This window comes from Epinephelus fuscoguttatus, linkage group LG2 (assembly GCF_011397635.1).
Source record: "Epinephelus fuscoguttatus linkage group LG2, E.fuscoguttatus.final_Chr_v1".
Taxonomy (NCBI): domain Eukaryota; kingdom Metazoa; phylum Chordata; class Actinopteri; order Perciformes; family Serranidae; genus Epinephelus; species Epinephelus fuscoguttatus.
Genome location: NC_064753.1, coordinates 35239541 through 35266224, shown reverse-complemented (window position 1 = coordinate 35266224; position 26684 = coordinate 35239541). Strand labels below are relative to the sequence as shown.

The 26684-nt window shown below is 40.5% G+C and overlaps 1 protein-coding gene across 4 annotated transcripts in view; it reads right to left on the bottom strand.

Annotated features, from left to right (window-relative positions):
- Window positions 1–26684, bottom strand: part of LOC125878988 (protein diaphanous homolog 3-like) — a 242149-nt gene that overhangs the window by 72342 nt on the left and 143123 nt on the right. For all 4 annotated transcript variants that reach the window (XM_049560553.1, XM_049560578.1, XM_049560561.1 and 1 more), the window contains one exon: window positions 18229–18364. In XM_049560553.1, coding sequence (XP_049416510.1) covers window positions 18229–18364 — 136 coding nt within the window. The remainder of the gene's footprint in view (window positions 1–18228; window positions 18365–26684) is intronic.

Sequence of the window (26684 nt, the reverse complement as noted above, 5' to 3'; positions counted from 1 at the left end):
GCATTTACTGCAGCTCTTATTGTATGTTATTATTTAAAAATGCACAGTGGAATTCTTTGTATTTTAAAAAGACAATATGTCAAATCTTTTTCATCAAGTAACTGCCTTTTGTGTGTCTTATTATTATTTGTGGTTCTGTAAAGAAGAACTGTAATTGAATTGGGCCAACAGCTGTCAAAGGCAAGCAGATGAAACTTGAACTTTACATACAATGTCAGAAATGTTCAGCAACATGCTGACACTTGCTGTCACCGTGTGTACCCTTGTTAATATCTGGCACTTCCGATGTGAATTTTCGTCAGCACCAGGCCCTGAATTTCCAACAGCAAGCAAAATCAAGGGCTCTAGATTTTTAGTTTGCTGTCACCAACTGAGCCGTACGTCTGGTGCTGCTTTACAGAACAAAGGATCCTGCCAAAATCAGGCAGCCGTGTCACTGTGACATGCAATCTAAGGACACTGAGCATACACACTGATCCTGGCACTGCAAAACTAATGGCAGAGTATACGTAATCACAATTTTTGCCGCTACATATAGTAAAACTGATACATCGATATGTTGTATGTTCACGTAAATACTGTCTTCTGTATGAAGCACGTATAACGGTGATTCATTATGTGATAGAAAAGTTGTTACAAGGTGTTCATTAGCTTCATAGAGGCCGAGCCGTGCCATCAGCCACAGTGTGACTGCTGGGTCCCACCACTGATTTAGAGAAAGGGTCGAGGACATTGCTGTGATTAAGGCTGTGTGTGTTTTTCTCACTCCTTCCATTTTGTCGGACAGTTCCCTCTGGAACAATAATACACATCAGAGAGAAATAAAAATCAGATTCAATGACTAAGGCAAGGACTCTGTGATGATACGATGATACCAGACCATCTACTGAGCCAAATGTCATCACGCTTCATATCAACAAACGGGGCTCTATTTTTGTGAAATTGGGCACAAGCACAAATTAAACCACACATGAGAAAAATTCAGGCAGATTTTTGCAGTTTTGGTGAACAGAGTCGAGCTGAAATCCAAAACATCCCCATACAAACTGGAAGCAGGTAGAATGAATACATGTTCAGCTTATATTGCCAGACGGTTGAGCTGGGGCAGCCTTTAATAATAGCCAACGATGCAGACAGTAACCCCGGACAGTCCGGCCTCTTTTATGAGAAGAGAGTCCCAGAGTGCAAATGTGTAGCCTCCCAAATATGATTATACTGTTGGATTATACTGCAATCAAATACACTGAATTTGAAGTTTATTAGCTAATGCAATCTGGAGCCTCTGCAATAAATATTCCCTTAGTTGAGCTTAAAGTTTTTGTTGACAGTGTCAGAGAGGTGTTGACAAAACTCTATGCATAAAAATGGGGTGGAGGGATAAAGTGGAGTAAAAAATGTTCAGTATAATAATATTAACTATGATATTGATAGTAGGAAAAAATAAAGCAATTATGTTTGGCCATGGGCCCTTTATCTATTTATTTTTACTTTCCATTGGTCATCAGGGGCACCATGCACTGTCCTTTCTATGACCTGTTAAACAGGGTTAGACAAAGTATTGGTTTGCTGTTCATATAACAGTATCACGTGGTAAATTCATCTTATTTCAGTCGGAACACAGGGCTGCCCCCTGAAAGATGAAAATTCTGAGATTCTTGAAGTCTAGCAGTGATTTTTTTTTTGTTGTTGTTGTTGTTGTTTGCCAGTCAGTGTGCAGTGTACTTCTGGGACATTTCAGAGGAAGAGAGGTGTTGACCCGGTCAGGCTCAGAGATAACATTATCCTCTGCCTTTGGCTTAGAAGTGGTGAATTCACAGCTCACAGGAACTTATACATATAAATATGATACAGTCTGTGGCTTTTGTTTGACATCTAGTGTTGGCAAAAACTGTTATTGAGTATTTCATCCATTGTTTGCCTCGTTAGCACGCATTAGCTCAAAGGGCTAAGTTGGTTCCTTTCATGACTGTTGCTACCAATTTGACTGACATAATTTTGAGTCAGGTATAGAAAACAGATCGTACTTGTAGTGATAGTTATATGTACAATGACATCCTAACCACACCTAAACATTTTGCATGTAGCCAAAGAAAGGGAAATTTCAACTATAACTAGGGAGACAAAAATATTTGAAGTATATGTAAGATATATTTTCAAGCAAGAGCTCTTTTTTTACTCTAAATTTAATGGTGTATGATTTATCCTTCCGGTAGTTATTCTTTGGGATTTATCCTGGCTTCATATGAACACTAGGCTAACTTATACAATGTAAAATGCAATAGGCTTGTGCTAATAACATTAGCATGTTGTATTTGTTTGGAAAACATGTTTAGTATGAGACAGTTGTTTTGTCAGTGAACCCTGTGAGCTGTAATGAAGTGGAATTTTGTAACGTTACCTTTCTTAAATGTTGCTGTCTTCCCTGGCTTCATATGAGTAGAGGAAGAGTTATTAGTGAAGCCGATTTGTGTACTTGTGTTTGAAACTGTCGCTATTAAGCCATGTTAAATGTGTGTTTTAGGTGTGTTTTGAATCAACCAAACTTTACAGCACTTCACAGAAATCCCATCGCCGGCTAGTGTTTTGGAGGTGTAACTGTCGTGCAGCTGCATATTTTCAAACACTGAAAAAACTGATAAACACTGAAAACATGTAGCCGATTTCGTGAAAATACCGAGATATTTATTGTGTATCGCCAGTGAGCCTGTAATTACAGAGGTATGAAATTTTGTCCATATTGCCCAGCCCTGTTTTGAAGTATGTTTTGGTGCAGGGCAAAAGCTGGTCTACAAGCCCCTACAGTATATACTGAGCTTTAATCAATAGCTAAACGAAGTCATCTCATTTCAAGGTGTAGAAAAATGTACTGCTTTTAAAAACAAACAAACAAAAACAGTGGCATGAGAAAAAATTATATAGCCAGTGTTTCTGCCCAGAGCATACTGTCTTATTTGGTTTACTGCTCCAAGACCAGTTTATTGCCAGCATCACAGATTGTGGATACACAATTAAAATCTGTTTATTACTAAAAGAACAGACTGTAAATGCTCTAAAAAAATATATATAATTCAGCTGTGAAAGTCTACAAGTATTCACTTCAAGCCAACATGAACATGATTGTCCTTGTCGATTAACACTGGTTAATCTTGACAACAAACTGTGTAAAATGTCCAGTCCTGTGCTCAAGTGAAATCAAAGGCCCCCTCATCTGGGAACATGTGTGTAATCTGTTTAAAATATGTACAGACACAGATAGCGTTGGTCTATTTCAAAGGTCTTTAATGCAGTCAGTGATCAACCTCTGAAGCTTGTCACCTCTGTCAGATCCTACAAGCTCCTCTCCTCATCTCTTTCAATCTGAGACTCTTTCATGAGCTCTTAACTACAACCACTACAGTCACACTGCAACATGGGGCCTGCAAACTGAAAAAATTCATCTTCTTTCATGCACAGTACCATGTGGCACCATGGTGGGTTTTCTGCAAACCTATAAAAACTGTCAATCAGCTCCACAGTGCATGGTCCCTTTACAGCAAACCCACTGAAGCTCCTGTATTGAGGGCAGATGGTCCCCGGGGTGGTGGGCTGCGGTTGTGCCCGAACCCCACGCCAAGCTGTGACTACAACTACACACATACGGTGGATATATCATGGCCCACTTCCTTGCCTGCCTGCTTCTATGTGTGCATTTGTTTTGCTTTTCTTTTTTTTTTTTCATTCGCTGCATTCCTCCTCTGGCTGATATGTGCCCAGTTCTTCATCATTACGCAGAGCAGAGAGGCAGCACAAATTTCTGAGCAAAACCAACGCTCCTCGACGTCCAAATTTGTCTCCACTGCTGTGGCAATTCATCACAGGCAGTGAGCTTCACACTCCCCACAACACACACAGACACGTGCACGGGAAAAAATACGGGAAGCACACAGAAAACACGCAAAAGGGAGCAGATCAATCTATTGCAACCTGCAGTGTGCGCCTTTATGTGTAGTACTCCGTTTGACTCCAACCCACAAGAACATGAAACACTTTGTGTGCCTCAGGAGGCGAGGAAAAAGAAACCCACTCAGATCTCCCGCCTCAGGAATATACAGGAGCAAAAACAGTCCAATTTTACACATCAATCAGAAGCAACTCAGACAGGCCGAGACAGAAAACTGCTTTATAGAATGTAGACAAGAGGTGCTTTCAGACAGCCCAACACTGAAAATCATAACACATATTTATATACTCACACCCACATGCACACAAACTTAGAGAGAGAGATCACAGACATGTCACATGGATAGTAATGGAGGAGGAACACATGGCAGAGGAATATTAGTCAAGCTAGTAGCTGTGAAATGGGTTTGAAACAGTCATTCAGCTTGTGAAAGGTGGTGCTGAGGAGGATGTGGCAAGAGAACAAAGACTAGTGAGAGGAACGGGACAGTGAAGAGTGGTATCCCAGCTTTGGCAGTAGAGCTACTGATTGGTGCTTTGATGTGCACAATTTGCCTGCCTATTTCTATTCTGCTGCATCTGGGATCACAGCTCTCATGACAGGTGTGCAATGTGCATGGAGACTTTTTTTTTTAAACTTTAACAAAGAAAGAAGACACTCTCACAAACTAGTCCATCTTTAGTGATGTGTATTTAAAGCATTATGAGAGTGTCTACCTTGGTTTTGCATCTACTTCATTGTGGCTCTACAGTAAGCTCCAAACCCCACGTTTTTAGTAGTGGAAGAAAGCGGGACGCGAGCCAAATGAGCTCTACCGTGGCACATCTAGCTCGGCTGTCCTCTTTGTTGGGAAAAAAAAAGAAAACAAATGTGTGTAAATATGTGCTTAGGTGTACAAATGTAGATGTACAAGACTTGTACAAGTCAGATCAACAGAAAGATAAAAGCAGAAAGGTGTTTACTCTGCAGCACAAAACAAAAGAACAAACTCTGGGAGAAGAATCAAGACAAAGCTTAACCTCCACCTCTGGGGAAAAAGGCTGTAGTTATCCTCGTGTCTGTAGTGAAACTTCAATCACCATCTATTTAATCAGAGCCTGTTCAGACTGGCGTTTTCCATTGTCTGGACATGCAGCCTGTGTGTGTGTCGATGTCTGCCCTCTATTCAGACCTGGACTGATGCCTCTCGCCACTTCACTCAACAGGATGTGGCACTTATCATCAGGACAACGACTTGGTTGTAGCAGTGTTCAGCAGAGGTGGGCCAGAGCAAGGCAAGAAATAGGGTCAATTGGGCTTGGATGGAAAAGCTAAGAGGAGAAAATGACATGCCTGAGTACAATGAATGCAGACCGACCACTGTGTTCCCTTGGACACTTAGAAGACAAATGGTGCAATAAGGCCAGTCAGGCCCCTCTCTCGCTATTGAATACCCTCTGTTCCACTTTGCCGATACTTCGGGCACCAAGTAGCCGAGCCATTCAGCGGATGATGAAACGGGGTGCATAAATTATAGGTGCGCATCATAACCAGCTGATGAATATTGCAACAGGTCACTGGTCATCCATGCAACTGTTGAATTGAAAAATAAACAATCTGAGTCTTTGCTGCTGCAGGTATAAGTTTACATAAATGCTCATTTACATATGGAGCTCCTTCTATGTGGAATCTTCTGTAGAAGGGTGCCTCTCGGCCGTTTCAAAGCACCGTTGGAGGATTTTTGTACACAATCTTCTACATGCCAATGTCACAGTGTGTCGTAGCTGCTCTTTGTATTCATGTGTAGTTGCCATTTTTGCATTTTTATTGTTTATCTCTAGTAAATATCAACATACATGTGGTCTTACATGTGTGGTTTTATAATGCTTGTTTTACAGCTTTACATTCTTATTCTGTATTTTTGTTCTATGTTGTCTGTCTGTCTGAGATTTTTCTGGTTAAATAAAGGTTAAAAAAAATGTGTTAACAACTGACACCTTAGTCAAGGAGCACAGTCACCTCTGATAAATCCACACATTCACAGAGAAACGCCATAAAATTAAAACTCCCTGGCAACATTGGGTGTAAAATTACATTTGTCAATTCTAAATTACAGTAGTTCTCAATTCAGTAGTCATTTACAGTTAGTAATCATCTAGTCATTAACTAGTCATTAATTGAATTACATTAATTCTTCAATTTCCGGCATAACAGGCGGGGACTTATTCAAACATGCCGACAAGAGTTATGCCATCCAGTGTGCTTATGGAGACGTTCTTCAGCCTAGGTAGTCTCCGCTCTGACTCAGAGGAGGGAACAGGATGTCTGACAAACAATTTGAGGATCTCTCCCTCACGCCATATAACCACTGTCTGCTTCAGTGATAAACACACAGAATAAGCTGGGCTAGTCGGTTACTAAGCATAGACTCGTAAGCAAGCAACTCAAGGGAGTTTGTTTGCATTTGGCTGATTACATGCTGTCCAAATAATACGCCATTTGAACGTGTTTTTTCCCTTAATCATCATGTAACAGTGTTAGGAAGGCCAGTCTCTGATATCATTTCATTTAGGCCTATTGATGTATTATTTCGAGGCCATTAATATTTGTACTGTGTGGTGTTAGGAAGGCCAACGTCTTTTATATATTTTTTTATGTATTAATATAGTTTCATTTCAAGGCAGTTATAGTCTACTGCCAGTGCTGTCTTGATTCTCCTGATCCTTGTTTCGTGCTGATACGGGGGCTTATGTAAGGTTTATATTATTGTTAACCTGCAATTATGTGACAATGTATCTCAGACGATGTTGTGCAGTGATGAAAAAGGAACGAAACAAAGAGTGTAACAAACTATTTACCACTGGGAGTAATTAAGTGCAGAAATAGATTACTCTTTTAAAAAGCAATGACTAACGTTGACTGTAATCTAACTAGGCAGTTCACCACCTGGGGATCAGGACTCACACAGGGGCTGTAAGATGATACTGGGGAAAGGGTAAAAACAGTATTCCACTACACAGAATTCTTTGGACTTCTTTCAATGTCTGCCTTATTCTTTGTGAGTTTTACACCTTCAGGCCTCTAAAAATTATTCAAAGTCAGTCAGTCTGTGAAAATCACAATTTATGGGGATACACTACACTACGATGGGGGGTCATAAGAAGATATTGCTTTGTATTAAGATGTCATGAGCAGAAAATGCAGGGAATCAGTGCATTTCAGCAATGTGTCAAAGGCAGTCATATTGAAATTTTACCATTTACAGTTTCCATGCTCTGTCGCAGGATGTTCTGGTTGTACAAAGCCTGGGTGAGATGGATTTCAAATCCGAATCGGAATAATGATGAGCAAATGACACTGTCAAGGAGGGGTTAAAAAAATAATAGTAATCTGCCAGTCCAAGAAAACATGATCAGTCTACTGTGACTGCTGAAAGAGGCAGGAATTGGCTTTTGTGAATCTCTATAAAAATAGTAGCCGACTACAAACATTCTGGCTATTTAGTATAAGAAATAGATAATGGCACCATTTTAAAAAAGTATGTGTATATCAATTTGTGGGGTGATTTTGTGGAATGCACGGTGGAGAAATCAAGATATGAGACAGTTTAAAAAGAGGTACAAAGACAGTATCTTCACAAGTTTTGGAAATGATTAGAGGGAATGTAAAGCACACTCAGGGTGATACTGTTGTTGGTGCTCTATTCGTATTTTTGTATTTGTAAAAGTTAATTCATGTTTGTCATCGTAAGTCTGTTCATGATTTATTGATATGATGATGTATACAATATATTGGGGTCTTTAACGTTCAAAATAAATAAATCAGATCAAAAATCAAATCAATAAGGGAGTTTATTTGGATTCAGTTTCATATAACTGACGTAATCTTTCAAATAAACTTCATTCTGAATACTTGTGATCAAAAAATGTAAATGCAGTTAAATTTCCGGGCTCCAGACACAAAAATACAGAAAAGCAAATTACTATATAAAAACATTACAAAAAATACTTTGAAAAGCAACTGCACCCACCCTGCGCCAACAGTCTGGCTTGCACTCCCAACTAGCAGCGATAACATGCTTTTTTTCCAACACCCTGTGCAGCACTGATGTACTGCAGCTCTATACCAACACAGCTGGGTTCAACAGAAACAGACTCATAAACAAGGTTCAACAGACTGATTTGTACCTTTCACAAGACAGAGGCCAGAGCAAACATGTTTTTGATCCCCTCAAGTGTTTTAACAATAACTGGCTTTGCGTTGGGTCCAACACACTCACACCTCAGGGAACACAACAGACCAGCATGCAGTGAGCATTAGGGCGTTGTTAGCCTACTTGTTTGAAACACAGAGAACCATCCCACCGTCCACAGGTTTTTTTTTAGCAGACACAAGTGCAAGAAGTATCAAACACACTGGTCAAATTTAACCAACTTTGTGGGCACCACCATAAAACTAAGGCATGATACAAAAGGCATTAGTGTCTATAGTATCTAAGAACTGCCTCATGAGAACATGCAGTGTCGCATACAAGCTTCACAGAAAGATCTCTCTGTCTCTCCCGCTCTCTCTTCCTTATGCCCCTCCTATGCTTTTAGCATCTTTGCATGCAGGGCTGCATCTCTAGCTGTTCTTCTATTTGACGTCTTAATAGTTCATCGCTTGTAGCCATGTAGGGAATGTTAAATAAAGCTCTGATGTGTAATTTGTCGCTCCACAAACATTCCCGCTCCCGGCCTACCCTGGGAGTTAATGCAACAGATTTGTCATACACAAGCCAGGCACAGCTAGAGGAGGAGGGGAAAAAACACCTATTCAATCTGAATTTCAATCTCCATAGGGCTCTATGCAAATGTATGCAAGCTGATGCTCTCCCTCTCTCAGACTGCCAGAACGCACAGTGCAGATGACGAAAGCAGGGCTGCACATTATCGTGTAGGTAGAAGCCCGGTCTGTGGCAGGTAAAAGAGACCGAGAGAAATGAGACGGAAACCGGGAGAAGCTCACATTTCTGGAATGCATAAGTAGGCAAAGCTAAAACCAAACTAAATGCAGATACCTGTAGCAAGTAACGAAGCTAAAATCCATTTTGATCATTTCCTCCAGGAACCCCCCCCCCCCCCCCCCCACCTTCCTTCCCCTGTCTGTCATTGCCGTGCCCTTCAGCATAATGTGGCTATGGAGCCTCTCTGGGGGTTTTTAGGGAATTGATGGATAATCAGATGATTACATAGAAAATCTCCATTGAGGACAATCCTCGCTGACAAACAAAGAGAAAGCTCTTTAGTTAATAAATAGGCTGAGAGACAGACAGAGTGAGAGAGTGTGAGGGAGAGAGAGTGAGTAAATCCTGTCCTGGGTTGGCAGCACAATGCCAAATCTCTATCACATATTCATTTCATCCCAACAATCTGTGTGTATTTATGTGTATGCGTGCGCGCGACTGTCGTACATTGCCAGAAACATCACTTCTTGGGGATGTCACTGAGTTTGCCTTTAGCTTTATCTTAATTTGAGCGTATCTAAATAAATTTCAAGCTCTAGGCATATTTGTATAAGCCTTTCTGACAAAATTTGGCTGAAGTTTATTCTTAAGATTTTCTTATTTCTGAACTACTTTTCTGAAATGGAAAGTTTGCAGTGAAACACAACTCGACACACACGCATGGGGGAAATAAGTCCAAGCTGTCAATCTGACCGAGCTGCAGACCAAACAAGCAAGTCATTAAAATTCAGGAAAGGACACAAATATACAGTGCAAATAAAAGGTGTTTAAGTCTCATTTCTTGGTTTTCAACACTGAACAAAGTGGATGTACTGTAATCATTTTTCTGTGGCACTGATAAACTTTAAAATAAAATTAAAGGTCCAGTGTGTAGGACTGAGGGGGAAATACTGGCAGAAATGGGATATAATATAATAAGTATGTTTTCTTTAGTGTATAATTACCTGATAACAAGAATCACTGTATTTTCCTTATCTTAGAATGAGACGTTTATATCTACATAGGAAGCGGGTCCTGGTTTATGGAGTCCATCACGTTTCTACGCAGTCCAAAACAGACAGACAGGCACTTTTGAATTGATCACCATAATTGGCAGCCCCTCTGTGACAAGTGAAACTGCTTTATTCAGTGTTTTTACCAGTTCAAATTACCGGGTTTATTTGTTTTGGAGACGAAGAGACCTCTGCGGATAATTCCTGTCCCGATAAAAAACACCCCTCAACGTCTGGATCTTAAGTTATCAGAGAAAAAATCGAGCACACATTAGCAGGTGCTGGGCTTGTAGCCTGTCTCCGACATGCTTAACAGTGTCGAAGAAACACAGATTTGTCACATTAAATTGCTTTATTCTGTGTTTTAATCACCTGGTCCAAGAGGAAGAGACCTCTGCGGATAATTTGGCTCCCGGTAAAAACCTCCTGAACAATGAATAATTAAGGAATTCTAACCGGGAGAAGTTTCAGTTGGTTGCAAGCTGCAATTCTCATCACCAGACACCATTAAATCTCTCTAAATCTTACACACTGCTCCTTTAAGTACAAATACAAACCCCAAATTCATCCAGTTTTGAAGGTTGTTCATTGGCTTCATTTGAGAATCCTGTTTAAAATTTTGCTTTAAGTTTTTAAGTCTCTCAATGGACTGTCTCCTGACTATTTATCTGATATGTTGGTCAAGTACATTTCCTTCAGAGCCTTAAGATCCTCTAACTCTGGTCTACTAAATATCCCCCAGAGAAGAACCAAAAGGTACGGTGATGCTGTGTTGTGTGTCGTTGGCCCTTGTTTCTGAAACAGCCTTCCAGAGGATGTCAGACTCTCTGGTTCAGTAGACAGCTTCAATCGAAATCTTAAAACCTTATCTTTTTAGACCTGCATTTATGTAGTTTTATTCATTTAATTGGTATCAAACCTAATTCATATTTTTTATGTGTATGTGTGTGAATATGTGTCTGTGTGAGTGTGTGATTATGTATTTCAATCTTATTTACTCGATCTCTCACTGTTTCATGTGTATTTTCACATTTTATTATGTGAAGAACTTTGAGTTACGCTTGCTGTATGAACTGTGCAATACAAATGAAGTTATTGGAATATTAATTCACTTTAACCTAATATCTAGAATATGCAGCAATTGCTGCTTTGAGTCTATGTGGTTAGTTTATGTGGTTGTCATTTGGACTCTGCAAGTTTACCCCATTCTTCCTTAGAAAACTGCTCAGGCTCTGTTTAGTTTCATGGCATCTAAAATTTTCATTTAATTGACCCTTTGCTAAGCACCGCCCCTTTATGATGGTCCATCAAGCTGTCGATGCGAGCATGGAGCCCACTGTCACTAACTCCACTACCTGACGAAATCTTATGTAATTTCTGGGGAGGAAAAAAGCAATTTCAGATAGAGGCAGAAAGAGGGGTCAGCTGTATGTGTCTGAAGGATTTTCGGGATGTCAGACTGACTCAGCGGCAAAAACAGGTTCAAAAGTTAAAGGTAGAAGCTAGAGGCTACAGAACATTTAAAAGTGAACCACCACATCACCTGCGATCGACAGAGGACAATAAAGTTAAGGTGCAACCAATGACTGAGAGCAACACTGTCCAACACTGTAAAGCAGGGTAGAGCTTTAATCACACACAGCAAAAGCAGCATGTGTATCTATTTGGTTTACCTTCAGTAGCTATAGTAGTGTAGAAATGCTTACTTAGTAACTTAACATTTAATGTATAGTTGTCGGACCCTGCATCGTAGCTGTCCTATGCAAGCCTATAATTTTAACTTTGCGGAGGGTCAATTGTGGTCTAGATTCTGATTTGGCCACTCTGATTTGGTCCCTACGTTGCAGTTCATATCAAGAACTTGGCTTGGATTTGTTGTGAGTATTTCTCTCCATTCTGCTGCCTTCATTTCACTCTCTACCCTCACAAGCCTTCCAGGACTTTCTGTGATAAGCATCTCCACAGCGTGATGCAGCCACCAACATGCTTCATGCTGGGGATTGGTGCTCTTGTGCTCATGTGTGGTTTCACAGCAGACATGTTTAGTTAAGATGGCCAATTTCAGACTATAGGGTAAATATGTATTTAAAGGCATTGCACATTTTGTTTATAGCTTAAATATGAAAAAGCAGACAAATAGGGAACTAAACTCACTGAAGATATTCTGTCATATTTCAAATACAACATTTTAGCCTGAATTTATGGTACAATACAGCCTTGAGCCTACATCTGCAAAGCATTCACTGTCAATCAATGGACACTACCAATCCTCCCTAATATAAACATAACACATACAACACTGGTCTACTGGGAGTCTTTTTTTTTGGTTTCAACCCAGTTGCCGGTTATTTTTTTTGGATAACCACAGCATGGCAGAGGGTGAGATACAGCTCACACACACTGCTGGACGAACACACAGCACATAACTTATCCACCAGAATGCTGCTCATAATTTCGACTGGACAGGACCCTTCGTTTGGATGAGCGCAGAACTGTAAAACTTCAGGCCCTCTGTGGCAAATGGAGACATTTGTATTCTGTTTAAGCCAAGAGGGGCCTTAGTTTGGCTATAGATCGTCAGCCCACAGCAGTACTTTGGCCTGGATTGTGCAGTACTGGTGCAGTTCTCTCCGTGCACTCTAACGTCTACAGGAGTTCTACAGTGGCTGGCATGGTCACGTTAGCTATAGATGCTGGTGCAGGGCCGGGGCTGCCAAGCTCAACTGCTCTGCCAGCCTTGGCTTTGGCAGCGGAAATGAGTCTGGAGGCTGCACTGTTGAACAAGTTTATGGCATCAGCCGTGCTCCAAAGGGGAAGGAAAAAAACAAAACAAAACAGAACAAAAAAAAACAAAAAACAAAAACCAACAACTGGCAGTTGGAACCAGATGCTTTGGCATAAGGTAGACATTGCTTTCTTCATAGCTATCTCTGAACCTGCTCGGTGAATAGACTTCCCATTCTAGCTACATTATGCCTCAGGGCCACAGCAGTGGACAGTGTTTGAAAAAACAATACTTTTACATAAAATCCCCAAACATCTACTGACAATATGCAAGCATGAGTTAAGAACACCTTGCACAAAAGCACATATGGCCTGACACACAGGCAAAGTTGAAATCATAGCTCCATCTATCAGTATAGGATGTGATCAGTAAATTATTTATCCAGCGCAGGGGAACATCAAAGAAGACTCAACAACATGTTTTTGATTAAATAAAAATACCACATTTTCAAAGCAAAAGCAGAGGTTTGCTAGTCCAACTCTGAAACCTGTCATATTCTTATCAGTAAGCAACATATTGATCATAAAGCCTGAAAACATTTGCACTTCTTCTCAGGGCCAGGCAATAAATATGAACATGTGGTAACAGAGTGAGCTGTGTTACCTAAACAAAGGTATTGGTGCTCACTAGTTTCTGGGTAGAACTATAAAGTGCTGTAGAGAAAAAGGGCTACACATCAGGGTTTGAGTCACAGATATGCAAACTGTTTATATAAGAACGGCTTTTACAGCTGTTTAAAGTAATCACAGTGAATATTATTCTATCTTTTGTCACAACTATTGAAAGTTAAATAACAGAAACACGTCACTTTACAAAGTAATCTACCAGGAATGTGTGCTTGCATGTGACTGATTGTGCACAGCAGTGTCTTGTTGGATTGCGGTTCACAAAAAAACTGGTTCAACGTTTCTGCCGGACGACCCTACAGTTTTTTGCCGGACTCTTCTGTGCACAACCGCTGCCCCTCATTCAATCATTCAAATGAATGAAGGGACTTTGCAACTTTGGGCTAATGTTGGTCTGGATTTGACTTGAAATATTTTGAGACATTTTATGCCCCGCAGTACAGTTCAGTTTGGTATGCTTTTTTTCCCGTTTCCACTGTGAAAAGTTGTGGATGGTACCATTGGAGCTGTACCTAATCCTCCCCAATTTTGGTTCCCCCCTCTGTTGGAGTACCTAGCACGCAGATCTGGTACCAAAAGGTGGAGCTGTGAACACTGCAGTCCGTTGATTGGTCAATAGTGGACGGTCACTCTGCTCAGGGCTGAGTTGTGGCTGGATTTGAGGCTCATGTAACCATTGTTCATACTGTGGAGAGTTTTATTAGTAGACTGCAACTATAAAATGAAAGGATGTTTTGCTGCCTCTTGCAGTAGCTGGAGTCAGCGACAACAATAACTTAATTCACTGGGCCGACTGTCAAGAACTTGTAAGGTGGAACATTTACTTGTAATGTTACTCAATGTATGAGTTGACGACGTGAATCCATCAACACACCTTAAATTTCAATGTGACAACTTTGACCATCACTTTAGTTTTTATACAGTGGTGGAAAAAAGTTTTCGGACACCCTTAAAATTTTACACAATCTCAAATATTATCATGAAATATTTGTGGAAAAATCTTTTTTGTGTTTCAAAAGGTGTGGCTGCATTAGACAGATACAAACAAATACAAATTATATTTTTTTGTTTATTGTTTACAAGAAAAACTAACAAAACTAAATTCTTGACAGTTTCAATATGTCAGTTCTCAACATTGTCGGCATCAAAGTCAACAAATAACAGAGAATGTGTTCAAAACTGAACAAAAAATAAATAAACCATCACATCATCAAATTAATATTTAGTAGTCCTGCCATTGGCACGTAGTAGAGCTCTAATCCTGGCTGGCATGTTCCCCACGAGCCTTTCACACTGTTGAGGGGTAATCTTGTCCCATTCTTCTTGAATTACTGCTTTTAATTCTTCTAAATTCTTTGATTTATGCTTTGAAACAGACCTTTTGATAATCCACCACAGATTTTCAATGGGGCTCATGTCCGGGGATTGAGCTGGCCACTCTAAGACCTGGATACTGTGCTCCTGCAGCCAAGTTCTACTGGCCTTGGATGTGTGGCAAGGGGCATTATCTTGTTGAAACATCCAGTTTTTTACATTGAGTGAACAGTGCACACGCAGAAGGGAGCATGTGGGTTTCGACAATGGTACAATACTTGGTAGAGTTCAATGTGCCATCACAGACAGTGAGATGACCAACACGAGCAGCACTCATGCATCCCCAAACCATGATACTGCCTCCACCATGCTTGACAGTAGGTACTGTACATGCTGGAGATAATGCTTCGCCTGGCCTTCTGCGTACCCTCACATTAGTAGGAGGAAGATAAAGCTGGAAACTGGACTCATCTGACCACAAAATCTTCTTCCAATTCCTGGCTGTCCAGTTCTTGTGTGCCTGGGCCCAACGATGCTGGGCTAACCTCTGTCTCTCATTGATCAGGGGCTTCTTGATAGCCTTGTAGGACCTTAAGCCATGATCTAAAAGTCGGCCACGTACAGTGCGGGTGGAACACTGGACACCAGTTTGGTTTGGCCACTGCTGCTGAAGCTCCTGTGATGTCATTCGGCGGTTTTGCCTGCACATGCGGATCAGGATGCGGTCATTTCTTGCTGAAGAAACCCTTGGACGCCCAGATCTTGGTTTGTCTTCCAAGCTGTTGGTTCGTCTGTATTTCTGCAGAGTGTATCCAACTGCTGAAGGACTGCATCTGCACTTCCTGTCTATCTGGCGGCAGCTGTACCCTTCCTGGCTGAGAATCTTTATCTTCAGGCGTGTTTCCTGCGTTAGGTTCCTTGTTTTAGCCATTTTTGTGTCTGAAGAACTTTCAAATGTGCTGGCTTTATGTAGACACGAAGCTTGGCAACAAAAATTGTGTCTTTTAATAAAAAGAACGACCTTCATCACTGGTACCAAAATGACCCAATACTCAAAATTTCTTATGTATTTTTATGGAACCAATCAATTTTAAGTTTTTAATGGCTTTTTTAGGATTTATTTAGTATTTTGGCTGTGACTGTACTAAAAGAAATTGCACTTGCAGACCTAAGAGTGATTCTTAATGCAATATTTCACAAATGCATGGGATGTCCGAAAACTTTTTTCCACCACTGTATGACACACACTAGGGTTGGGTCGGTTCTCGGTAATAACAATTCGGTTTGGTACTCCGTCTTGGATCGTTTTTTTTTCTTTTTTCGGAGGTCCGCCCGGTAAAAGCGGACACCCGCAAGCCCTGTGCGCACAAAGCACGACCGTGTGGACTCCGCTCCGTGCACCAGTGTCACACAAGACTGCTCGGCATGTATTTTTCACATCACAGGGATTTTTCACGGACATTTTTACAGGAAACTACAACTCGGAAATGCGCTCGACTCCGCTTATAGTACGCCCGAGTCTGTGAGCACCTGTGTCTGCCTCTTCGCCAAGCGCACAGCGAGCAGGAGAGAGAGGGGGGTGGGGGTGGGGCGGGGACTGAGCTAGGGGGTGTGAGTGCGCATGCACCGAGGCCTCTACTGTAGCCTGGGGAGTCGATAATGGCGGACAATTTAGTCTCAAAGAAATCAAAGAATGCGCCACTATGGCAACACTTTGGCTTTGAGCCAGACGAAGGAGGCCACTCTTGTTTGCACTGATTGAGTTAGCTGCAAAATTTATTTGTAAGGAATAAAAGAAACAACGTGTTAATGTCACTCTGTTGTCCTATGCTCATTTATTATTTTAAATGAGTCAATTGCGCCCCCAGGTGGCGAAAATCCGGTATTACCGACTTGATGCAGTTTTTCACAAAAACCTGTCCGTTTTTTTTTTGTTTCTCATACCGACCCAACCCAAACACACACTTTTAGTAATGAGTGGATCTTCAAGAGTTTATATTAATTTCGACCAGATTATGTGATCAATCCTTAATCGAAGAAAAGGAAGCTTCGCAGAGCGTCATTCCTGTGGGCTCTGGCAACAATAAACCCCTGAGCTTGCCTGAGAAGGACTAAATGCACAAACCTGCTATTTTTAAATATCCCATCAAGAAAGACTCTCACTGCAGCCTGTTCTATTTTGTGCTGAAAATGTCAGCGTGCAACCCTGTTCTGTGGATGATAAACAAGGTGCAGACTTCCCTCTGTGTCACCAGACATGAGGAAAAATAGTGAGTGCTAGACGGAGCAGTGAGTGACAACCCCGCCCACATATTTGCGGTGGAAATGCTAGGGTCTAGGTACCATGTCTGAAGGGTTACTCTTGGTTCCGAAGGTACCATACTGAAAGCGTTTGGTTGAAACGGGCTCCTGGGGTTCCTGGTATCTTCTTTAAATGTCCTAACTTGGAAAATGACTGCTCTCCTCTCTACATTTTGTGACTAACATATTTTTAAACTCAATGGATTAAGGTAAAAAGAGTAATTGAAAAAGTGGTACAGTTCTTAAGTTTTTGCACAAGCCAGCTGATTTTTACTGTAGGCAGATAATTCTTCGCACAGTATTTGGCTTCATTTTTAGGACAACCAAACACCAAACCTTTTGCTTGTGTCCTAGTTCAAGACTCGTGCTTGTCAACACGCAATGTTGAAACTTATGAACATTAGATGTGACTGTGGATTCAGCCATCACCCTTTATGATGTGTGAGGAGAGTAAGAGGAACACACTAGTTGAATTGTGGTCACAGGGACTTTTCTTCAACCAGCTGACATTTGTTAAGGGTAATTTCAGCAATCATCTTTCCGAGACAAGTGCCTTGTAACAACACACTGAAACCCTGACAAGAGCTGTTCTAATCTCTGACCCTCCTGGAAAGTTCAAGCAAGAGGTATAGTACTATACTTAGATACAAAAACCAATCAATGATCACAATATTACCTTTGAATTCCAACATTGCAATGTGCACAATGCTACATGTCAAGAGCCTTGCCTTGTTGAAGTATCCATTAATCAACACAATGCAAGACAAGGTGAATATTGCCTTCATATGACACACTAACACGACTGTGTGTTACAGTTCAGTTAGTGCATGCCTGGTTTGATATTGTATGCTTTCCATAACTGGGAAACTACATTTGATGGATTGATTAGTCAGAAATAATAAAAGTTGAGACTATTATATCAGCAGGGTGGACATGGACTGAGTGACATTATTCAAAAAAAGGCTTTTTTAACGTTCTCTTTCAACACCACACAACTGGTAATTTTGTGTTCATATTATTCCCAGCAACACTTAACTACTTGTCCATCAATCATAATGATTTCTGTGGAGATGTGGGTTTCAATTTTTTAAGAGATAAATACTGCATTGTGAGAAAATAGGTGTCTCCTCTAATCCATTAAGATGAGAGTTTGCTTGATAAATGAGAGTCATTGTCTTTGAATCATCTCTTACACCACTTGACCCCAGATTGATTAGCACCCAGCTCCCTGAGAACGCCTCGGTGATGCACGAGTTGACGGGCAAAGCAGACTGAATGTTCTCTACCTGCATTGACTTCCAGCAACCTCCTCTTCTTCTGCTGTCTCTCCTGCTTTTCGCGTTCAGCCTTCTCCTTCGCCGCCCGGGCTCTCCTCTGTTTCTCCTCGGACTCCCTCAGCCTCAGGTTCTCCTTCAGTGCTTGCTGTGTGGGGGAGAGAAAGAGCAATAAAGTGAGGGAGATACAGAAAGAAAGAGAAAACAAGACGGATTGCTAAGTGGGGTTAATTACCACAGTGCAGAGTCTGTCAAAGGCAGCGGCAGCTGTCAAACACCACAGACATCTTTATCAGGCGCCATTAAAGTCAGATAAAGCTTCTTAGGTAAATTGCCACCCTGGTCCTGCCAGACAAAAGCAACTTGGCACCACAGACTTCAGACACCAGAGAACCATAAGCGTGATGTAACGACGTAAAGACATGAATGGAAGCTGTGTCTCTTTCCAAAAACATTTTCTGTTCTAATTTTGCCTCTTTTCTGCCCACTCTAAAAAACATTTAAACCTATTTTTAGAGATTATTAAAGCTCTGTTCAAACATTTTGCTTGCTCTATTTTGTTTTTCTCTCTGCAGTCTTTCTCAGAGCTGAAAAACATCCCCGGCAGCATCACCTTACAAGATAAAACAAAGAGTGGGAAAAACATTTCTAGGTTAAAAAAAAAATATAAAACACAGCATAAAATGTATAAAGTATGAAAATCCCCAAACTAAAATGATCAAGCTGCTGTGTGTTTATGTGTGTCTATGTATAGAGCATGTGTTAGGGTCAGTAAGACAGCTTCAGCATCACCCTGTGGCTACAGTGTGAGCTGTTTCCAATCACTGAACAGCAGGTGAGCTCAATGGCAATGCCAGCAGTGATACGATTCAGGCTGTACAGTTAGATGCTGAGCTGAACACAGCTAACAGGTGCTGCTGTGTGGGTGGATGTTGATATCTACCACACTACTTGCAGGTACACTGTAAACAAAATCCGCACTTGAAACCACCTGAATTTTACAGCATCCGACAGAGCTGGAAAACTTATTGGTAACAACAAGAATAATTTGGCAACTTTCCTGCATATACTTATTATCCCTAGACTTGAAAGTTAATTAGCAATTAAAAATGTTTTTATGGTTACACTGTGACTACTGACAAAAGAAAAATCTGATTATTGATTGCACATATGCACGGTACAAATTATAAATTATATTTCTTTATTCCCATGATTGGTTTTCTTTTTATTATTTTCTTCTTCTGATTGGAATGACTAACACTTAAGAAAAGTATTCTGGTATTGTTATGTAGTAAATACAACATTTGCTCGTGTAGACTTCTATTTCTCTTCTGAAGAGGGAATGCAGTTTGACTCAAATTATGTTCCATGAATGGATAGGAACTCCTACTGTACTACTTTTTACAAAGTGCCAACAGTCAACGCCAATAAGAGCAGCAATCACTCAGTTTTTCCTTTTGTCAGGCCTCTTTGTTCACAGAGCACAACAATATAATGTAGAGCAGTGGTTCACAAATGGCGCGCCATGGGATTCTGTGATAACCACACATTATTATTGCAATTTTCAACTGCGCCTATGCAAAAAGCTTTGAATTAATTTTTTATCGACTGTATCAGTATGTTGGTTGCATACAGTTCCTCATAAAGAGGCAAACTCTAGCAACAAAATGTAATTTAATTTAATTTAAATTTAGAAAACGTCATGGGGAACCTATTTGTCACCGTTTGTGCGTGGGAATTATTAGTGTGTGACACATCAAAACCCTGATTGGCAGCCAGTGTGAGGGATGATACCATTTAAAAAGAGAAAGCCGTGCATGGGACAATGGATTGCTTTATTGTACGGAGCAAATTACAATAAATCACCAGCAAAGACACCTACTGTAGCACCACAAGAAAAGAGACAGTATAACGAAAGCTACCTGTCTTATTTTTTCTTATATTTATTGTCTTACGTCTTGCTAAGAATGTTAACACATGTTATAGTGCACAGATATAAATACAGGTGTGCCTTGAGGTGTACCTTGGGCAGAATGAATTTGTGAGGATATTTCTATCAAAAACAAGTGGACTAGACAAATTAACAATGTGCAAACATTATGAGAAACCTTTATCTGGACTGACATTGGTCCCTTTTTTTTTTTTGACTGGCTACATACAAAGTTTACCTGCACTTCAACCATAGGCACTGAGTTCCAGCTTTAAATTTCTGGGCCATTGTTCCTTCTCCTAATTAATTACCTATTGATGGCCCAAGAATGATTGGAGTGGAGCTTGTCTCGTCATTCAATGTTCAGGCACTTGAGAATGAAAAAGGTTTTACAGCTTTAGTTGGAACTGCAAGCAAACACCTGTGCTGGCTATCAAGGTCTTGGGACAGGAATGTCTCTTTACGGATGCACCGATTTATCAGCCGAAAATAGTTATCGGCTGATACTCGCATTGTTGACTGTCATAGACCTATAAGCAAATAAGATGGCATTCACCAATGGCAGTGGTAGATGTTTTTCTGTTGGGTCATCAATTTTGCGCAGCTAAAAATTAGGGCTTGGGACTAACGTGCTACCATCGTCCCTGGGACAACAGTAAACATATTTGAGACAAACAGAGATCCTCTCTTGGACACCTTTGGGGGAAAGGTTGCGGTAAACTCATCTTGATCAGGGTTTTTTTTTCCTGACAATAAAGATAAAACAAATTCATGCTAAAACCTGCAGGAGGAGATCTCATTAACGTTAGCTGTTAGCAGCTAGTGGCCTGAACTAACAGCTAATGGAGATGGCATTAAGTTACATTATGATACATTCCTGTTTTATTCAGTAAAAATAAGTATTGAGCAAAGGGAAATTATTATTATGTTATCGTGATGTGTTCAAATACAGGCTGATCTTGTACACTGTTGTTTTTGGTGAGAAACTTGAGTACATGCCGTGGTTGGAAGGAGAAATGTGTTGATGTTTTCACAGCAATATAAATCAGAGAGGGGATTATATATAGTAAAAAGGTTTATTGAAGCAGTTTTTGTAAAGGATGTTTTTCATGTGAAAAAAGGTTATATTCAAGGTTGATTTATAACTTTGTATGACTGAATTTCATTCAGAGGTAGTGTAATGAAGGGCTTAATGACTTTAAATGGTTCAGTTATATATATATATATATATATATATATATAGTATATATTGTTTTTACTATGAAGATGTTTTTGGTTCCCTTGCATAAATAACAACAAAAACAAAATAAAAATAAAGATAAAATGAAATAATAATAATAATAATAATAAAAAAAAAAAACATCAGTATTGGCCCAGAATTTCTTCTTTCTAATATTGATATTTGCACAAGCCGATGTCGTCAACTTAAAAACTTGTCAAAACATGTCATGATTCCACTTGTCTCTGAAGAATTATTTCATAGGTATGCTACTACCATACTTTAACCACTGTGGGTAGAGCCTCTATAATCCCTGTTCCAGAGCGCTGTCAAACTCATACAATAGTGTCGATAGCTCAATAACGCCACAGCCAAGAGACAGACCGCATATGATTTAATAGAGTGCTAGCATGATTGCCATCCTGATCAATAGCCAGTCACTTAAAGAAAGGGAGTCTGGGCTTTTATCAAACGCCCAACTCCACCTCCTCATCTCCCCTCCTCTTGTGCTATTCACACATCTCGGCTTGACAGGCAGGTCAGTGGGAGAATAGTAATGCCAAACCAACATTAATGGATGCGCACACTACGGAAAGCACACACTACGGATACTGTGTAGTACATGATGGAAAACTACAGCAGCACAATAAAGAGGGGCAGTCGCTTATTGAGGCCAACTGACAGCCTCTTATTAAGTCTGCGTACAAGTGACCATCGCGGGAAAATGATATAGTCAGCTTGAATTCTAAACAAATCAGCGTCCTCAATTCAGCATCAACAAGCCACTTGAAATATGGAGAAACGACAACTCAAACACTCCGTAAATTACTAATAGTAGGGGTGTAACTGCACAATATTCAGTTTGATGCAGTATACTTGAGTCCTGTGTCCTTTGGTTACACACAGCTGTAAATGAACCCATCCTGTGATGCTTCACGTCCACACACTGTGAGCTTGATCTTTCACTGCAGATTTTTTTTCCTATTCATAACACGGACCTAAATGAGATTGTATCTCATTGGCATCTAGCAGACATATAATTTAAACAATATTTATCTAAACTCACTCACATAAAAAGACAATAGCAGCTAATGACAGTGATGTGAACTACTCAGCAGGTTTATAGAAATCCAGGGGAAGAGGAGAGAAGAAGGGAGAGATGAATACCAAATGACTGAGACACACTGAAGCTGTTCGGAGCTCTATTTTTAAACAACACCAACTCCTCCACAAAATTAACTTTGATTTGATGTAATGAAACTGTCAGTTGCTCGTGGCATCCTCTGATTCACAAATGACTATGTTCTTAATGGGCATCCAGGCTGGTAAATCACAGACGGAGCAAACGAGGGAAAAGGAGAAGGGAAAGACAAGTGTACTGACACATAATACATTTTCAATAAGGAACAATTAAGTGATCCCAGGTTAGCAGTCAGTGGTGATGGATGCCTAATGTGAATGTCATCAAAACTCTGACAGTCCTCCCCCCTTCACTATCGAGCAGCTCTTTTATTAAAAAGTCAAATTCAAGACATATGATTACTTTTGTCTTTTCTCAAAAAGAAAGGGGGGGATGCAACAAGATGTCCTACAAATCAAAGGACACACATAACAGGTGTACTATAACAATGACAAATGTAGGCTAGTAATGATACAGACCATCTGATTAAGATGGTTAAAGAGAGCATTTGCATATTATTAATCAGCTTTGTATCAAAACAATGCAGGTGGTCTGTGTAAATGAACTGTGGTAAACTTCCCTCAATTATGTCCAGTGTCCAGTGCTTGTGAAGCATTATTATTTTTTTGTCTGTAATATGAGAATTTGAAAACAGGAAGTGGACGCCATACTGTTGCCTGAGATCAAATGGAGACACTACACAGTGTTGATCGACTATGAACCAAGATTCCATCACGACATTGCCTATTTAGCACCTCAAATGTTTTTAGAAACATATTTTAATGCACTGTTTGGCTGTAATATGAGAATATGTGAACAGGAAGTGGGAACCCTTCTGTTTCCTAGGATCAAATGGAGAAACTACGCAGTGTTGATCAAATATGAACCAAGATTCTATCACCACATTGCCCATTTCTCACCTCAAATGTTTACAGAAACATATTTTAGTGCACTGTTTGGCTGTAAAAGGAGAATGTGTGAATAGGAAGTGGGTGCCCTACTGTTTCTTGAGATTAAATGAAGAAACTATGCAGTGTTGATCAAATATGAACCAAGACTCTGTCACTGCATTGCCTATTTCTCACCTCAAATGTTTTCAGACGCATATTTTAGTACACTGTTTGTAATATGCGCATTTGTGAACAGGAAGTAGGCGCCCTACTATTTCCTGAGATCAAATGGAGAAACTACGATATCATATCAATAACATATCATAGCTGCTTTGTTAAGACATACTTTAGCACAGTGGTGCTTTGAGCTCAAGGATGATATAGTGCAAGATCAAAGGTAAGAGGACAAAAGTTATTATATGTATCCTGAGGAGACCATGAAAGTGTCTTCAGAATATCAATCCACGCTATAGCTGTAGGGGTGCTTCAGTAACAACCAAAATTTCCAACTGCTGGTGGCATTTGCTAAAAAAAGTCACATGATCATGAAAGTCACCAGGATACATCATCTGGGAACAGTGAATGGGTGTACAAAATTGTGTGCCAATCCATCAAATAGAAGCTGAAATATTTGACTGAATAAGTGAAAACTCTGACCTGATGGTGGCGCAAAATGAAAGTCAGACAGTTGCCAAAGTCAGTAGGAGTCATCCTATAGTGGCCTTATATATTTGTAGTAAATTTCATGACAAACCACCCAATACTTGTGAGGATGCTTCAATTTGGACCACAAATGTAGAACTCATGGTGCCACTGGGGGTAAAGTCAGGGCACCAGAGTCAGTAAAATGTATCCTCTTGAGACCATGAATGTCCGTACAAACTGTCACGACAATCAATGCAAAAGTTCAGAAATAATTTTAGTCTCGTCTGAAGTAGCAGACTGGCAGATCAATAAGCTAACTGACACTGCCATTCCCAGTGCCAATGCAAGCACAACTAAATATAAATGGCAGGTGGTTACAATAATCTGGCTATGCAGATCCACAGAGTCGGTCCGTAGAGGCAAAATTACATCTTATTTAAAACTGGACCCTTTACTGCTGCCAGCAGCCGGGAAAGCAACGATTAGTCAATAATGGGTCAATACAACAAGTGGGCCTGTTTAAGAGAGGATCACTCTTAAACTTCACAAAGAGAGTGGAACAGGAAAAAGAGCAGCTAAAGAACATTACATCAAAACATCCTTGTTAAAGCAGAAGTTGATATGATCACAGCCAGCCACAAAATGGGCCATGCTGTCTTCTTAAATCACAGGACCAATTAGCAATATTAGAATCATGAAAGTAAAAAAAAGAGCCAGTGTGGGCATTAACTTAGTGCAGCAACACAAAGAAGTTCATTTTAAGCACATGGCAGGACAGGTTTCATTTGTTTTAAAAAAAAAAATCTGAATTCAATATTGAAGGCAAGAATTATCTTACTACTGAAAAATAATGAGAACTGAAGGAACATGGATTTTTGAGAGATAGTGAAGTGCCCGAAATTACAAAAAGATGAAGAGTCATGTGATTTTTGCCTTCTGACAAAGCATTCATTTTTACTGTAGTGTTGAGCTGAAGGAGAGGGAGAGGTGTAGAGCGAGAGAGAGAGAACCAGCTCTCTGAGGAAATTGCCCTCCGCTCTCCTTCATCACTGCAGGTCTGCTTCCCCCTCCTCCTCTCCTGGATGTCCGCCATTAGACACGCTCAATTGGATTCCTGTCAGATGTGCGGCCTCGCCCTGGGTCTCCTTCCTACGGGTGACTGAGCATGCTGTACGTGTGTGTACGAGTGTGTGTGTCCGTCTTTGTGTGTGAAAAAGCTAAGCAGCTTTCCTTAAAAAAAAAAATAATAATAAAGCCAACACAAAATGACAAACGCACACAAACAAACATGCGTGCCCACACACACACACGCGTTATGTGAACAACATACACACAGTTCAAGGCTCAGTTCGCTTCAGGCGGTGGTCCAGAGAGAGCACGCACCTATTAGCATGGGCCTTGGCACAGCAGGCTAAATGCTGACACAGATTTGACCGAGAGGTTATGGTGCTGAGATTTACTGTATGCCCGCGTTCATTGACCTAGCCTTGGCTTCCCCCAAGATATGTCTGTGTGATGGGACCATTTGAACGAATTGCTGACCTAACACAGGGGAATAAATAGCTACATGGGAGTTTTGACCATATAATGCGGGTCTTTATAACACTTGGCTTGTTCACCTTTCGCTTGCAGAGTCATTAAGTGTTACAGTATGTTTGGTCAGATCATAAACACTAAAGCAGAAGTCTAGCATCAGGACCGTGGAACTAAAATGAAAGCGATTACAGCTGCAATAAGAGACATTACAGCCAATTATGTATCTTATATATTCTTCTCATTATTATCAATTGGACTTTAATGGATGCATGGAACACACAGAGGTTTTTAATCATCAGCTCTTAGTCTGATTCTTTTTTTTTTTTTTTTTTTTTAAATTCATATGTGTTCATATCAGCCCACAGCCAGTGACGAACTTGTGGCTGTGAAAGTGAGAAGAATCACAGCACAAAGTAGCTCTGGGATCAACAGCATTGTGTGTGTGTGTTTCCTCAGACTTCAAGACTGTGTAGATTCTATTGCTACTTCAGTCTCAGTCTAGTCGCCACACACTGCAGCCAGCAAATCAAGATATATGGCAAATAACTGCTGTTTCATGCTTCTTGCAGACGGCGCGCTAGGTCCCCACGTACGTCTGTTGTTCATATTTACTGCGGTCAAAGCGGCCAGGTTTTTATATTTCCAGACTTGCTAAGCCAACATTTCATCAAAGCACTCCATTTTTTAAAGAGCCCTAAAATTTGAATTGGCATATACGCACTTAGGAGTCCTACAGCTACCCAATCATTGCAACACAGTCTGTGCGACCCCCACTGTGAATTTTGGAGGTGTGTGGCTCAGACCGTCTACGCAGTTATCCAAGCCACAGTTGTGCAATATTGTCATCAGCATCTCACTGACCACAGGAAACATGAAACAGCAGTAAGTGTTAGGATGTGAGTTTGACCATATCATAAAGGATGAGAGCAGGACTAATTAAATATCTTGTGCCTTTAGGTAAAACACTGTTTATTGTACATGTTTGTACAGCTGTAAGCAAAAGCACTCATGTGAAAGCTGGACATTGTTATTACCGGTGCTTGCACATGCTATGTGACTCCAAAGGGG